We start from the raw sequence: 16,068 nt of genomic DNA on the forward strand, positions 1-16,068 counted from the left end.
ACAGTATAAAGTAGCAATACACAGTTTTAAAGTAGAAAGTAGCAATACACAGTCCTACAGTAGAAAGTAGCAATACACATTTCTACAGTAGAAAGTAGCAATACACAGTTCTACAGTAGAAAGTAGCAATACACAGTTTTAAAGTAGAAAGTAGCAATACACAGTTCTACAGTAGAAAGTAGCAATACACAGTTTTAAAGTAGAAAGTAGCAATACACAGTTTTAAAGTAGAAAGTAGCAATACACATTTCTACAGTAGAAAGTAGCAATACACAGTTTTAAAGTAGAAAGTAGCAATACACAGTTCTACAGTAGAAAGTAGCAATACACAGTTCTACAGTAAAAAGTAGCAATACACAGTTCTACAGTAGAAAGTAGCAATACACAGTCCTACAGTAAAAAGTAGCAATACACAGTTTACAGTAGAAATTAGCTCTACACAGTTCTACAGTAGAAAGTAGCAATACACAGTTTTACAGTAGAAAGTAGCAATACACAGTTTTACAGTAGAAATTAGCTCTACACAGTTTTACAGTAGAAAGTAGCAATACACAGTTCTACAGTAGAAAGTAGCAATACACAGTTTACAATAGAAATTAGCTCTACACAGTTCTACAGTAGAAAGTAGCAATACACAGTTCTACAGTAGAAAGTAGCAATACACAGTTTTAAAGTAGAAAGTAGCAAAACACAGTTTTAAAGTAGAAAGTAGCAATACACAGTTTTACAGTAGAAAGTAGCAATACACAGTTTTAAAGTAGAAAGTAGCAATACACAGTTTTAAAGTAAAAAGTAGCAATACACAGTTTTAAAGTAGAAAGTAGCAATACACAGTTTTACAGTAGAAAGTAGCAATATACAGTTCTACAGTAGAAAGTAGCTCTACACAGTTCTACAGTAGAAAGTAGCAAAACACAGTCCTACAGTAAAAAGTAGCAATACACAGTTTTAAAGTAGAAAGTAGCAATACACAGTTTTAAAGTAAAAAGTAGCAATACACAGTTTTACAGTAGAAAGTAGCAATACACAGTTCTACAGTAGAAAGTAGCAATACACAGTTCTACAGTAGAAAGTTTGCAGTTTTGATGCGGAGACCATGGCAGTCTGTGAAGCCTTAAAAGTCATTGACTCTCAACTCGGCGAGGGACATTTGAGGGCAACACAGATTGTTGTGGTCACTGACTCAAAATCTGTACTACATGCTTTGCAAAGCCCCGGACCATGGCCCCCCAATATCAACACTGTCATCATGGCTTCACATAACATCAAACAACGCTATGGCACCCCTGTAATAATGCAGTGGGTACCGAGTCACATAGGTGTGACTGGCAACACAATCGCAGACTCTTTGGCCCACCAGGGAGGGCAATTTCCACCCACTGATCAGGCTGTAAGCTTTCATCAAGCCCTGGCTATAATACAAACAACAGAAATGGAAAAGTGGTTTGAGTGCTGGGACAAGTCCCAAAAAGCCCGTGGAGTCTGGGAGCGCATGAGGCGCCCTGACCGCACTTCCCCGTGGTGGAGGCTGTCCAGGCCTGAGCAAGCTATTATAGCACAGTGCAGGACAGGCCACTGTCCTGTTGGCTCATATTTCTCGCGGCTATGGCCAAATTTCGATTCACGGTGCCCTCGCTGCGGGGAAGAAGAGGAAACCGTGCCTCATATTCTGTTTGACTGCCCCAGACTTGCTGATCTCCGTCTCGACAGGTCTGGGAAACCCAAAATTCTCGACCTGTATGGCGACATTCATGCACTACGCAAGACAGCAGGGTTTCTGTCCAGGGCTTTTGCAAGAGAGGATTTGAGCCTCTCAAGCCCTCACTCTAATGGAGTTTGATGATGATGATGATGATGACAGTAGAAAGTAGCAATACACAGTTCTACAGTAGAAAGTAGCAATACACAGTTTTAAAGTAGAAAGTAGCAATACACAGTTTTACAGTAGAAAGTAGCAATATAAAGTTCTACAGTAGAAAGTAGCTCTACACAGTTCCACAGTAGAAAGTAGCAATACACAGTCCTACAGTAAAAAGTAGCTCTACACAGTTTTACATTAGAAAGTAGCAATACACAGTTTTACAGTAGAAAGTAGCTCTACACAGTTCTACAGTAGAAAATAGCAATACACAGTTCTACAGTAGAAAGTAGCAATACACAGTTCTACAGTAGAAAGTAGCAATACACAGTTCTACAGTAGAAAGTAGCAATACACAGTAGTTCTACAGTAGAAAGTAGCAATACACAGTTCTACAGTAGAAAATAGCAATACACAGTTCTACAGTAGAAAGTAGCAATACACAGTTCTACAGTAGAAAGTAGCACTACAGAGCCCAATAGTAAGTACAGAGTCCTATTTTATCAAGTAACACAGGCAGAGCTATGCACAAGTAATTGACCATGCAACTCTGTTTAATTACCAGCTTAACAAAATAAATCCCACACAACTCCCCCTTTATAGACACTTCACCCATCCTTATGAAACCGTAAACCACATCCTTTTTAAATGCCCCTTCCTAATCCACCTCAGGCAGACGCTACTTCCACTACAGCCCAACATAACCAACACCCTGTACGGCAGTGCTGAACAGCTGAAGAAAACAGCACACTATTTTTCCTTGGCACAGTCTGCCAAAGAGCTCACAGCTCAGCAGCAATAAAGCTGGCTAGAAGAAGAAGAGGAAGAATAGTAAAAGGTTGAACTAAACATTCCCATAAAAAAAAAAAGTAAAGTTCCCCTTTCAGACCTTGTGGTCTATAGGGCAGATGATGTAAAGGTCATCTGTTTCTGTGGCCTACGGTTAACTAGGGTGTCAGGTACCCATTAGAGCTGGGTGGACTCAGAGGCGTCCGAAATTAAAAATCCCAGTCTTCACCAGGATTCGAACCCCGGTCCCCGGTTCGGAAGCCAAGCGCTTTACCGCTCAGCCACCGCGCCTCCAAATATTCCTATAGTAGCTACAAACATCACAAAGTCCTGCAATAGCTAGAATGTATATAAAAAATAGTACATAATTACAATATGTATGACGCGTTAGCTTCCATTAAATGTCGAGTAGTTAAGAGCCTGTTGGGAACAAAATATTTCGCGAGAGTTTTAGAATTTCCTATTACGTTGTGCCCTAAATACCTTTCACAATTTTTTTTTTTTTTTTTTTTTTTTTTTTTTACAACACTTGGAACTAAGAAACCAGTAACTTTTATATTTTAAAGTGAAGATCGTGAGTTCGACTTCCAGTGAACACTAACGGAACTTGAGTGCGTTCGGAGATGGATTTAGGACATCAATCACACCTTTTTTTTAATATAAATCTATCTCATCTTCTCAGCTAACAATCATGTTAAGTTTTCACTAACAGACTCTGCTAGTAACATACTAGAATGGACCTTAATAGATTGGATCGTAATCATCATCATCATCATCACACTCCATTTGAGTGAGGGCTTAAGAGGCTCAAATCCTCTCTTGCAAAAGCCCTGGACAGAAACCCTGCTGTCTTGCGTAGTGCATGAATGTCGCCATACAGGTCGAGAATTTTGGGTTTCCCAGACCTGTCGAGACGGAGATCAGCAAGTTGGATCGTAATAGACTGGACCATAAAAAAATCGATCCAAGAAGATTGGACCATAATAAATTGCACTATAAAAAGATTGGACTACAATAGACTGGACCATAATAGAGTAGAAAAAAAATCGATTTATAATAGATTGGACCATAATAAATGAGAATATAAAAACATTTGAACATAGTAGACTGGATAATAAAAGATTGGACTATAATAGATTGGATATTAATAGATTAGTCTATATGTACTATGCATAGACATAAATATACTATGTTACATTATCTATTCACATGTGATAACTTCCAATTCTCAATTCTTTTAAAAAAAAGTCCACAACAGGATTTGTATTCCATTGACGATATTTATAGAAGACGAGTGAAATATAATCTTTTTTGAAGTAACGTCTTGTATTGTATCAGCATTATAAGATAAGAAACAAAACTATCACAAATTCTAGACTTAATTATTTTTAGCTCTAAAATAGGGCGGCTTTCTTCTTTTCTAAGGTTTCTTGAAAAGTAAACTCTTAAATGTAAACGTTTCATTCCATTTACATACCAAAATATTATGGTTCAAACAATTATGTCACGCTGTTGAATACATCTTCCTCTATAAACCATCTTTAGGCAAATTTACCCTTTGACCTTTTCTCCCTCTTTAAATAGTGTTGGACCTAAAGTTAAGTCTTTAAGGCTCATATACCAATCTTTGAATAGGCTAATAGAGCTCTAGATCTTTCATAGTGAGTTCAATGACCTCTAAAACACAGACAGATCGAGTCCGTCGTGAATACCGCACAGTAATGCAGCCATCTAGAAACAAAGATTTATAAGCATTTCATTGAGGCTTAAGTTCATAGACATTTCATAGACGACTATCAACCTACGTTTATAAACATTCCATAGACGACTAGCGGCCTAGGTTCATAGACATTTCATAGACGACTAGCTGCCTAGGTTAATAGACATTTCATAGACGACTAGCGGCCTAGGTTAATAGACATTTCATAGACGACTAGCGGCCTAGGTTAATAGACATTTCATAGACGACTAGCGGCCTAGGTTAATAGACATTTCATAGACGACTAGCTGCCTAGGTTAATAGACATTTCATAGACGACTAGCGGCCTAGGTTAATAGACATTTCATAGACGACTAGCTGCCTAGGTTAATAGATATTTCATAGACGACTAGCTGCCTAGGTTAATAGACATTTCATAGACAACTAGCTGCCTAGATTCATAGACATTTCATAGACGACTAGCGGCCTAGGTTCATAGACATTTCATAGACGACTAGCGGCCTAGGTTCATAGACATTTCATAGAAGACTAGCGGCCTATGTTAATAGACATTTCATAGACGACTAGCTGCCTAGGTTAATAGACATTTCATAGACGACTAGCTGCCTAGGTTAATAGACATTTCATAGACGACTAGCCTCCTAGGTTCATAGACATTTCATAAACCCCTAGATGCGTAGGTTCGTAGACATTTAATAAATCCTCTAAAGGCCTAGGTTAGGATACATTTCATAGAAGACAAGCAGCCTAAGTTTATAAACATTCAATAGGCGACTAGCGGCCTAGGTTCATAGACATTTCATAGATGACTAGCTGCCTATATTCTGAGACATTTCAGTTCATCGACATTCCTTATGCCACTAGACTTACTAATAAAAATAATTTAAAAAAAGACTTCCAAATATTTATTTCAACAATTAAATGAAATCACCTCTTTATAACGTTTAGGGACAACAGGAGCTACATGCATTGAGATCGGATTATAAAATTGAATTAAATTTCATATGTCACTGACAAAGACAGAAATAGAAATGAATAAAAAAAAACACACAAAGAATTCTTCGTTGACAATAAGGATGTGCCCGCGACAGTCGAGCACATTTTCAGCCCTATCGGTGTCACGGATGCATTGACAGATTTACAGGTGTAAACATACCTAGACACACACACACACAGACACAAAGGCGTAATATGTTTTCACCTTTAAGACCGAGTGTTGAGTCTTTACTGCGATCAAAGAAAAGGTCTATTTTGTAAAAAATTATCCAGTTATTAAAACTGGAAATAAAGAGATATATTCTTCACTTGTAAATTGAGAACTTTAATACAAGGATATTTTTAGACTTGGATTACTGTGGGGTTAAGGTAGGTTTAACAATGTGTCATTTACGTCAATTTAATGCTATTTCTTTCCAGGAATTATTAATTTCGTCTTCATCTTTCGGACGTTTAGATATAAAAAAGTGTTACGTCCCCGCTCAAACTTTCCGGCCGGACGGAAGATGATTTCAGCCGGCGAAACTCGAACTCGGGACTTTCGTGACAGCATTCTGAAGCGCATTACCCACAAGTGAAGGCAGCCATCAATAGTGTTGATTGTAGTACGACATACGAACTCGTTTCAACTAGACAAGATGCTAGATACAACACGCGCTAACCATTGACCACTATAAGTAACGTAACCTTTTCTGACCTTGCGATCTATGGGGAAAATGAATAAGATCACCTGTTTCTGTGGCCTACGGCAAATGAGAGTGTCATGTGGCCAGCACAACGATCAACCGCGTTTACTTTCCCCAACTATTGTCAGTTACCCATTACAGCCTACATTTAAAGTATTTCTTAGCAGATCTCGTAATCCCAGAATTCATCGTTTATTTTGTTCTAAGTGTCCGTTCCCTAAAGTTTCTATAATTAGGTCAGGGTTAAGGGTTAAGGGTTAATGGTTCTGCTATTTTTTGAATAATGAGAAATAGTCAGGATGTGTCACTCTGTCCGTAAACATCATGAAAAAACAACAACAACAACAACAACAAAACTGGATAAGAAACAAGGAACTATCTTTGTCCGAAGATTAACGCGGATTAATATATTTCATGAACCTGCGCAGATCCACCTTTTAACTCCATATTGGTCACACATCACGCAGACGATTGAAGTTCTCGTTCTGTGCTAGTTTTGGGCTGTAGATTTTTCTCTTGGTCGCAAATGAATTTATTATTTACAAAGCTTATATCAACCTACCTTGTCTGTCTGTTTGTCTGTCTGGTAAAAGTGTGTACACGTTATTTCTTCCGTACCCATTCTCGGATCAAGCTGAAACTTCGCACAATTTTTCATTGACATAAATAAAACATGAATCAGTAAAAAAAAAAAATTAACCAATTAGACAATTCATTACTGGTAATTCATTATATTGTTTAATAGCAACAAGGGAAACTAATCCTCCAGTATTCTCAGATCAAGATTAAACTTTGCAAAATTATTCATTGTCGATGGCAACACATGAACCAATCAGAAAAGGGGCGATAAATCTTACAGTATAGAACAAATTTTACACTCCTTCTTCCCTAGTTCTATTAGAGCATGGAATGGGTTGCCTGAGTCAGGCAGCCTGTTAGAGTATACGTCTTTGATTAACATACAAAACTAGATTTACTTAGGGACACGCGTACGACGGTATCATCTTTTTGAAGTAACGTCTGTATTTTATAAGATAAGTATAGAGAGATAAGGCAGTAATTGTACGGTTTTTCCCCTATATAATTGTTTTGATAAGTATAAGGATCCCATACAATGGATGCATGCTCTAGTAATGGTCCAATAGAAAAAAAAAGGTTCCTCTTTCAGACCTTGCGATCTCTAGTGTAGATGATGTAAAAGTCAACTGTTTCTTTGGCCCAAGCTTAACGAGGGTGTCATGTGGCCAGCACAACGCCCAACCGCCTCTACTTTCCCCCAAATAATGTCAGGTACCCATTAGAGCTGGGTGGACTCAGAGGCGCCCTAGAGATCCCTAAATTAAAAATCCCGACCTTCACCAGAACTCGAATCAGTGACAATGGGTTCGGGAAGCCAAGCGCTTTAACACTTAGCTACTACTATGCTAGGTTCTAAACAAGGCAAAAAATAGGGAGGAATGGAGAAAGACGGTCGATAAGTCTTGCCTGGTGCCCCAATGGTCCAACAGACTAAGGTATAGGTAAAAGGTAAAGGTACTACTATGCCTTCTGTAATGGCCCAACTATGGTTTACAAGCATTTAAGTTTTTATGAACTAATTGTGGTTTGTCCATCTCGTTTAAAAAGCTACTGAAACCCAGGCTCAAGTCGTCTCATGGTCCCTATCTACATCCCTTGCCATCAAGTCAATGGAGTCAGCAGTGCGTGGCAGGACAATGTCCGCCATTGTCAGTGCGTCAGTTATATCTGAAATAGACACTGTATCTGGAGGGGGGCGGAGAGACGGAGGTTGAAACAGAGGTTGTAAACTTTCGGTTGGTATCGTCCAGTGGTTCTCAGGCGTGGCGTCTGTTGTACCCGAGCGAAGATGCGATTTAGAAGGATGTGCCGATCTACGCTATGAACTTTGAGCTATGAACTTTGAACTTTGAATTACGAACACAATGAGTTATGACTTTGCACTATGAACTGTCTTGTCCTTTTGCAAATTCCCGTGTGACTAAAGAGGCTAATCCTTGATCCAATGTCGCGGGTTGAGCATTTATAACCACTAGACGTTGCAGCGTTTTCAACCTTTTCCTACATCAGATGTGCTAACCATCTGAGATCCAGGACCCCTCCTTTATGTTTGCTCTCAACCTGGGCCTGTCATGTGCTTAACTCTTCCATCAAATGAGATATGTCTAGATTCTATGTCAGTTGTTTTTGAGACGTTTCTTCAGAACTCAAAATCATTACGTCCTAGCCCAAACGTCCTGCAAGACGCCACACTCCAAGACCATCAAGACGACACTCTGAGATGCATATTACATGAAAGCAGCTAGAGGCTACACCTAGGCTACATCTAGCACTAAGCTAAAACCAAAAAGTCACTATCTAGAAAAAATGTTAGGATCTTGATTTGTCTGATAAGTTCAACAGTATTAAAAGAAATAATTTTTCATCTTCCTACAATCCAATACATGTAGATCTTTAATTAAATAAATATCCAATTAGCGACGAGCGCATTCGATCATCAAGAAGTATATTGGTTTAATACATTGTTGCAGATAAGTGTTTACGAAAATTTTTCCTAAATGGAACACTTCGCTCATTGTGAGTATTTTACGGAACTCTTTACTTATTTTTTCGAGCGATAGATTCACAGTGGCCTACTAGTAAATGATTCCAGTAGTTTGCGTAACACCTACTCAGGCCTCACTAGGGTTCCGCGGAACACAGTTTGAGAAATACTGGTGTAGAAATAACTTACAGGGCTATGTGTAAACGGTAGGTATTATTACTACCTACTTTAAAGAGGCGTGGTAGGTGAATGATAAAGCACTTGGCTTCCGAACCGAGTGGTCCCGGGTTCAAATCCTGGTGAAGGATCTCTAGGGCGCCTCTAGCTCTAATGGGCAGCTGACATTAGTTGGGGAAAAGTAAAGGCAGTTGGTCGTTGTGCTGGCCACATGACACCCTCGTTAACCGGCCACAGAAACAGATGACCTTTACATCATCTGCCCTATAGACCACAAGGTTTAAAAGGGATTTCAAAATTTGATTAGAAATGTTGGGCCTAGTAGATCAATAGAAAAATGTGTTAAACCTGTAGGTTATGTTACTCGGAATTCGAGCTGGGTTTCAAACTGACATCACACAAGTCCAAAAAGTTCTCTATGTATGCATGATGTTTGGTTTAAGACCCCTTGCAGTCATCGCTAGGTGGCCGTAAAGAGGTGCCCATCCAAGACTTTGGCCCTGATGATGACTCCCCCAGAGCGAACCAAAAATATTTATTATAGTACCAATACTATGATGTATTGATTTCTTAAAGGATAGGAAAAGTTTTTTGTTGTTTTGTTTTTTTGCGAATGTTCTGATTTCTTTAAACCGGCCCTGATTCCCGATGCTAAAATGGGCTGTGCTTTAAGAGTGCAGAGCGTAGTTTGAGAGTCACTGGGCTAATTATTTCTTCTACACATGACATAAATCTGCCTGTGTTTTTTTTACACACTAGACAGGCAGATGTGTTATTGCGTCTGTGCAAAGTATGTTTTATTGTACTGTGACTGTGTCGTCTGCTGTGGGGATTGGTGGATGCAGCGAAAAAAACAAAACATTTAAATCTAGGTCACGTAGTTTACCTTACTACCTCTCAACCAGGGCCGGCCTTCGATGAGTGGAGGCCCTAGGCAAAGTGAATCTGGTGGCTCGGCTCCAAATGAAATTTTACAAATATCAAGAAAGAGCGAAAAATTAAAATTTTGCAATTTATTAAATAATCTGCTAATCTTATTCTAATTGAACAAATGACTAAAATTTATAATTTCCGAAGTAGAAGCAGAGTTAGACTAGTAAACATAGAATCAAAGCTCACTACTATGTTTGAGATCTGATCGCAAGTTTCGCAATATTTTTCTCTAATTTTTTTTTGTCCTTTGCAAGTCCCCCACTAACTGGAGGCCCTAGGCGGCTGCCTAGTTTGCCTATACCTAAGGCCGGCCCTGTCTCAACACACTTAAGACCATGGACGGCAGCTTATGACAGCCGAGTGTTTTGGTATCCAATCTTTCGGAGACCAGTAGCTTGAACAAAATGTTTATTGTGTATGTAAGCCCAGTCAGCCCTGGTGGGCTTCAGTTTCAGAATGTCAAGGCGTGACCGCTTCTCTTAAGACCACAAACCAATGATAAAGCTTCCAGACTATGGTCTGGCCAGGTCTGGATTAGTGTTTCCCAAACTGTGTTCCATGGAACCCTAGTGCTTAATAGATGTTTCACGAACTTCTGTAATAATAGCTGGTAGGCCCTCATGTGAATTAGTCTTTCTAAAAAAAATAAAGAAAGTGTTCTAAATACTTCTAAATACTCCGAATGCGTGAAGTGTTCCGATAAGGATAATTGGGAAACATGGAAGAATGCAATATTTCTGAGCTGTTTCCAAATTGATCACACTTGTTGCTTCTGAGGGCTTCACTCCCCAAGGCAGTGAGTGTGGCTGAAGGTCGTGTGTCACGGGAAAACCGTCTCATTATCCCTACTTTATTGCGGTTTATCGTGAAAGACAGATGACACTTTTTTTTCCATTCCGCCAAGCGCAATGAACTTGAATCCTGTTGCACCCCTACAGGAAGTCGTTTTTAGTTCATTTTCGGCTTCTCCATTTTCTCTCCATGGGCGTTACCGGGGACGCAAAATTGAGGCTGGGTAACGTATCCAAGTTTGTACGAACCAAACATTTGTTTGGAAATGTTTGGGGCAGCCAGTCACATTTGTCACATAACATTCTTGTAAACAACTATTTTCTTTGAACGTAAAAAAGGAATCGATTTTTAAGTAATTATCTTACCTGTTTAATGTAAAAATCCCTCATGTTTTATGAACCCCTTTAACACAAACTCTCCAGGTTGCTTAAAACTATTCAACTGCATCTAAAAAACTGAGAAATATAAAAAATAAAAAACAAATCTTTTCATTCGCTTTCACACACACAAAAGATCCATACTATTTTGTTTTGGTTCATTAAAAAATCGGAAGAGCTTAAACAAGAAACGAAAACAGAAATAAAGAAAAGCAGTGAACATCGATTTCTTTTTTTCGTTAACCGAGATTCTGTTTTTTTTTGTTTTGCAGACTTCTGCTGTCATTCAAGCGTGTGTCGTCTGCTGAAACTGGAAGAACAAGAGCGATCTAGAAAGTGAGAGAAAATTGTTAAAAATTGCCCAGTGAGACAACATATTTTTTCTTATCACGCTCGCTGGGATAAACGCATACAAGTTTGTTTCTATGTAAGCCTGATTTTTGTGGGGCTGGCAGCGATTTGCCTGCTAACAACTAAGAATATGGTAACTCTTCTTTTTCGGAAATTTCAATGGAGTAAGAGTCGTTGGTTGATGTCTACAATTGTTTTCCGTTGAAGATAATCTGATAAATATCATGCTAAGGCGCTAACAAGGACGCCTAATAACAACGATCCTCAGTGACTAGATGATTAAGCCAGATAAGAGACAAAGATGCTAAGTGTTATTTACAAATATTTAACAAATGCTAATAGCTATTTCGTTGCGATGTGATCTTCAGCGATAAAGGGTTAAATAACTTGAGTAAGAAGACAATTAAAAATGAGCATAGGTAATCAGTTTCCAGGAGAGCTCTTCAGAGCCTACGTTGCCATGGGGAGTGGAGCTACGAAGACTCTTAATATAGTTACAAACGCTGCCAACTTGGTCAATTTGTTGAACCCACGTTTTTTATCAGCATAAACAATGAGACCCAACGTGAAAGTAAAAATTCAGGTTTTTGTTTCAGGCTGTTTCAACCATTTCAGTTATCAAAGAAATACATCTTTTGAGAGTGCCTTATTATCTGCAAAGAATCCATAAATTTTACGGATTTAATTATCATCTGCTTACGACAGTTCCATTCAGGAAAAGCCAAACATTTTTTTTTTGAACAAATGAAGTAACATCGACGATACGATACAAAAGAGGTTTTCTTTTTTCTGAATATTTAAAATGATTTAAAAAGGAATTGGGCATTCGCTAAATTTGGTAGCGTCTAGCAACTGTTGTTGTCAACACAGAAATGTATGTACTGCCAACAGAAGAAGGGAGCTTGCTGCAACTAATTTTATTAATTGGTTCTTGTTCCGTGTCTTTATCCTGTAGCGATTTTGACATGCCCGATCTGAACAATGAAGCATATGTGCTGAAAGGCGACATCAACATTGGCGCGCTGTACAGCATCACGGATTACGGTGAGGGCCTGAAGTGCAACAAGAAGCTCCGCCCTGAGTCTTGGGTGATTCAGTTCGTGGAGGCCACGGTCTTCGCCATAGAGTTCGTCAACAACAGCACCGACATCCTGCCCAACTTAAAGCTCGGCCTGGCCATGCTGGACTACTGCCGGACGACCAACACCGCACTGGCCAAGGCCCTTTCGTTTTTACCCAAGCCCCAACAAGACTCGTGCGCTCCCCAGTCGAGCTCAGCCAATGCGTCTACTTCCAATCAACACTATGACGTGGTCGGGGTGGTCGGAACCTTCACCAGCAGCGCCACTGTCTACGTCTCCTACCTGTATTCCGTGGCGAAGATGCCTCTGTTGGGCTTCATTACCACGTCGGACGAGCTCAGCAGTAAGGCGATCCACCCGTACTTCCTCAGAGTTGTGCCCCCGGATAAATTCCAAGTTCTTGCAATGCTGACTTTCATCGCCAAGAACGGATGGTCCTTCATATCTTTACTTTACGAGAAAGGAAGCTACGGGGAAAAGGCTTATGATAACTTTAAGCTGTATTCTTCCAACTTCGGAATATGTCTTGCTGCGACCATCATGGTGGATCCTACTTCAGACTACGATAAGGTTGTCGGAAACTTGCTGGACTATCCAAGAGCTCGCGTGGTCATCATTTTCGCAGGAGCGGACAACGCCGCTAAGGTCCTAATGTCAGCGTCCATTCACACAGGGCCAGGCCATTTTGTTTGGATAGGCAGCGACGGACTTAGTGACAAACTGATCTACATCAGAGAGCTCGCCCAGCAGTTGATTGGCTCCTTTGTGTTTATGTTTTACTCCAAGGAAGTGCCTGCCTTCTCAGAGTACTTTAAGAATTTGTCAGTAAATAAGAGCGCCAATCCTTGGCTGAAACAGTACTGGGAAATGCAAGGGAAATGCAGCTTTGACAACGGCACTTGTGGTGCCTACAAGAACCCAACAGAATTCAGCGGATTCAAATTTTCGACAACAGTTTCCCTCATCTTGGACAGCGTGTTGACGTATGCCCACGCCCTCCACAACCTTATAGGAGATCTATGCCCCAACGTGACAGGAAGTGACGTCAGGGGCTGCGTAAAAAGGGAAGTGCTGTTGCGATATATGTTTAACTCCTCGTTTGATGGATTTACCGGAAATATCCAGTTTAACCCCGAAGGGGACGTTCTTGGAAAATATGAAATTCGGCAGATTTCGGTTGTTGGTCTGGCTGCAGGTCAAAGTTTTGAGGTGACTGGAACTTCCGGGTCAATGGTGGAGATACCTATAGCCGCCTACGAGATTACGTGTGGAGAAATAAAATATAACAATAATTCTGTAACATGGGGGCACTTGACCAAGGAGGATAAGCTGATCAACAGGACAGACATTGACCCCGAGATACCAGAATCGGTATGCAGCCGTCCGTGCTCCAAGTTTGAATACAGAATTCAAAGGGAGATCACTTGCTGTTGGGAATGCGCCTCCTGCCGGTCGAATGAAAAAATTGTCAATAACGGAACCGGATGTGAGGCGTGCCCAGAGTTCACCTGGCCGAACGAGAACCTAACTTCCTGTTCCGTCATTCCGCCTGTCTTCGCGTCTCCGTCCGACACTTTGAGCCTAATAGAGATTTGCTTGGCGTCCGTGGCCATGGCTGGGGAGCTTCTGATCGTCGTGGTCTACATCAAGCACAGGGAGACTCGGGTGATCAAGGCGTCAAGCAGGGAGCTCAGCGGCCTGCAGCTCCTGGGCATCCTGTCAGGCTACGTGACGGTCATCGTGCTTCAGATCAAGCCCTCCCACGAGGCCTGCAACGTCGTCTACTTTATCTTCTGCCTTAGCTTCGCCTGGCTGTACTCCCCCTTGCTGGTCAAGGCCATACGGATCTACCGGATCTTTGAGAGCAGCGCCAAATTCAACCTACGTCCACGTTTTGTTAGCCCAAAGTCACAGATAGTATTTGTATTCATACTGATATTTATACAGGTGAGCTTCTCCTTTTGTTACAACTAGCTAGTCTCTCAAAGTATGTCGTATTGAAAACGTTACTCAGATTGCATTTATTAAAATTGACTAGAAATTTTTTTGTATCCCTTAGGAAAGCGTTAATAAGTTGAAAGAGTATTAGTATTTCTTTGGAATAGTGCAAAAATGAAGTGGCGGGGAAGGACGCGGTGGCTGAGTGGTAAATAGCTTGGCTTCCGGACCGTGGAGTCACGGGTTCGAATCTAGATGAAAATGGGGATTTTTTTTTTATTTTGGGGCTTTAAGGGCGCCTTTGAGTCCACCCATCTTTAATCGGTAGCTGACATTAGTTGCGGAAAGTAAAGGCGGTTGGTCGTTGTGGTGGCCAAATGACACCCTCGTTGACCGTCGGACATAGGAACAGATGACCTGTACATCACCTGCCCTATAGATCGCAAGGTCTGATAGGAATTCATGACTATTGTTACCTATCATAGTGTACCTTCATTGTTTCTCCATTCTCTTCAAGTGGAAAAAGGGGGCGGGGGGGGGGATATATCAGTGGAAAAGTTTCCATTATGACTTTAAAGTTCCCCTTTCAGACCATGCCGTCCTATAAAACAGATGATGTTAAGGTCATTTCTTCGGCCAAAGGTTAACGAGGGTGCCATGTGGCCAACCCATTAGTGTTGGATGGAGTCGGGGGTGCCCTAAAAATCCTGAAGTTCGAAATCCCAGTCGTCATCAAGATTTGAACCCAGGACTTCAGGTTCGGAAGCCAAGTGCTTAACATTTAACCACCGCGCCCCGATATTGACTTTAGGTGCTCTGTAAATACAAATAAAAATTCCTTGTCTACATCAGGGTTTGAATTCAAGCCCCCTAAGTTATTTTGCCAATTAGCTTTACCAGGTACCTGACATTAAAGATATTTTTAATGGAGTTGTGGGATTTGCAGCAAAATAAACACTTTTTTTAGTTGTTGACTAACTAACATCTCTAAAGTGTCTGTTAAATCTGCTGATTTAGTTTCTATACGTTTGAAAATGGCCGTTGGCTCTTCATCATAATTTAAATTTGGCACCTCGGTTTTAATTGGTTGTGTGTATGTGGGTTGGGGTACGCTTTGATTTTGAGTTCGTGTGTGAGACGAAAACAAACAAACAAACAAACGAAACCAATAATGCGTTTTCAAGAAGCGTGGGAGACTATTTCCTATTGTAGCTATGTTACATACATTTTTAATTTACATAAATGATTTACCAAATTGCATTACTTCGGGAACAAAAGTCAGATTATTTGCAGACGATTGCATAATATATAGAACAATAAAAACAACACAAGACACAAATATTTTACAAAGAGAATTAGATGAATTACAGAAATGGGAATCAAATTGGAGCATGTTTTTCCACCCAGAAAAATGTCAGTTGTTAAGAGTAACAAAATAACTAAAACAAATTAATTCCACTTATCTTATTCATGGCAAACCAGTAACACAGACTAAAAACGCAAAATACCTAGGTGTTATAATAAATGAAAAACTATCATGGAATCCACATATTGATGAAACTACAAAAAAATCAAACAAAGCATTAGGATTTATTAAAAGAAATTTCTATAAATCAAATAAGAACATAAACTAAAATGTTATTTAACCTTGGTTAGGCCAATAATAGAATATGCATCCTCCGTTTGGAACCCCACAACTCAAGAAAACATTCAGAAACTGGAACAGACACAAAATAGAGCAGTGCGATTCATAACAAACGAATATTCACATTTGACTAAACACCTTTAGTAAAATCACTAAATTTA

The 16,068-nt window shown here is 40.0% G+C and overlaps 1 protein-coding gene across 4 annotated transcripts in view; it reads left to right on the forward strand.

The window, feature by feature from the left end:
• The window catches only part of LOC106074148 (metabotropic glutamate receptor 4-like), a 45,036-nt gene that overhangs the window by 2,192 nt on the left and 26,776 nt on the right, over positions 1 to 16,068 (forward strand). For 2 of the 4 annotated variants that reach the window (XM_056012328.1, XM_056012325.1), the window contains exon 2: positions 11,164 to 14,271. In XM_056012328.1, coding sequence (XP_055868303.1) covers positions 12,115 to 14,271 — 2,157 coding nt within the window. In that variant the 5' untranslated portion in view covers positions 11,164 to 12,114. Of the gene's footprint in view, positions 1 to 5,512; positions 5,733 to 11,163; positions 14,272 to 16,068 lie in introns of those variants that run through there. The other 2 variants (XM_056012327.1, XM_056012326.1) reach the window with 2 other exon arrangements.

This window comes from Biomphalaria glabrata, chromosome 15 (genome assembly GCF_947242115.1).
Source record: "Biomphalaria glabrata chromosome 15, xgBioGlab47.1, whole genome shotgun sequence".
Classification (NCBI taxonomy): Eukaryota; Metazoa; Mollusca; class Gastropoda; family Planorbidae; genus Biomphalaria; species Biomphalaria glabrata.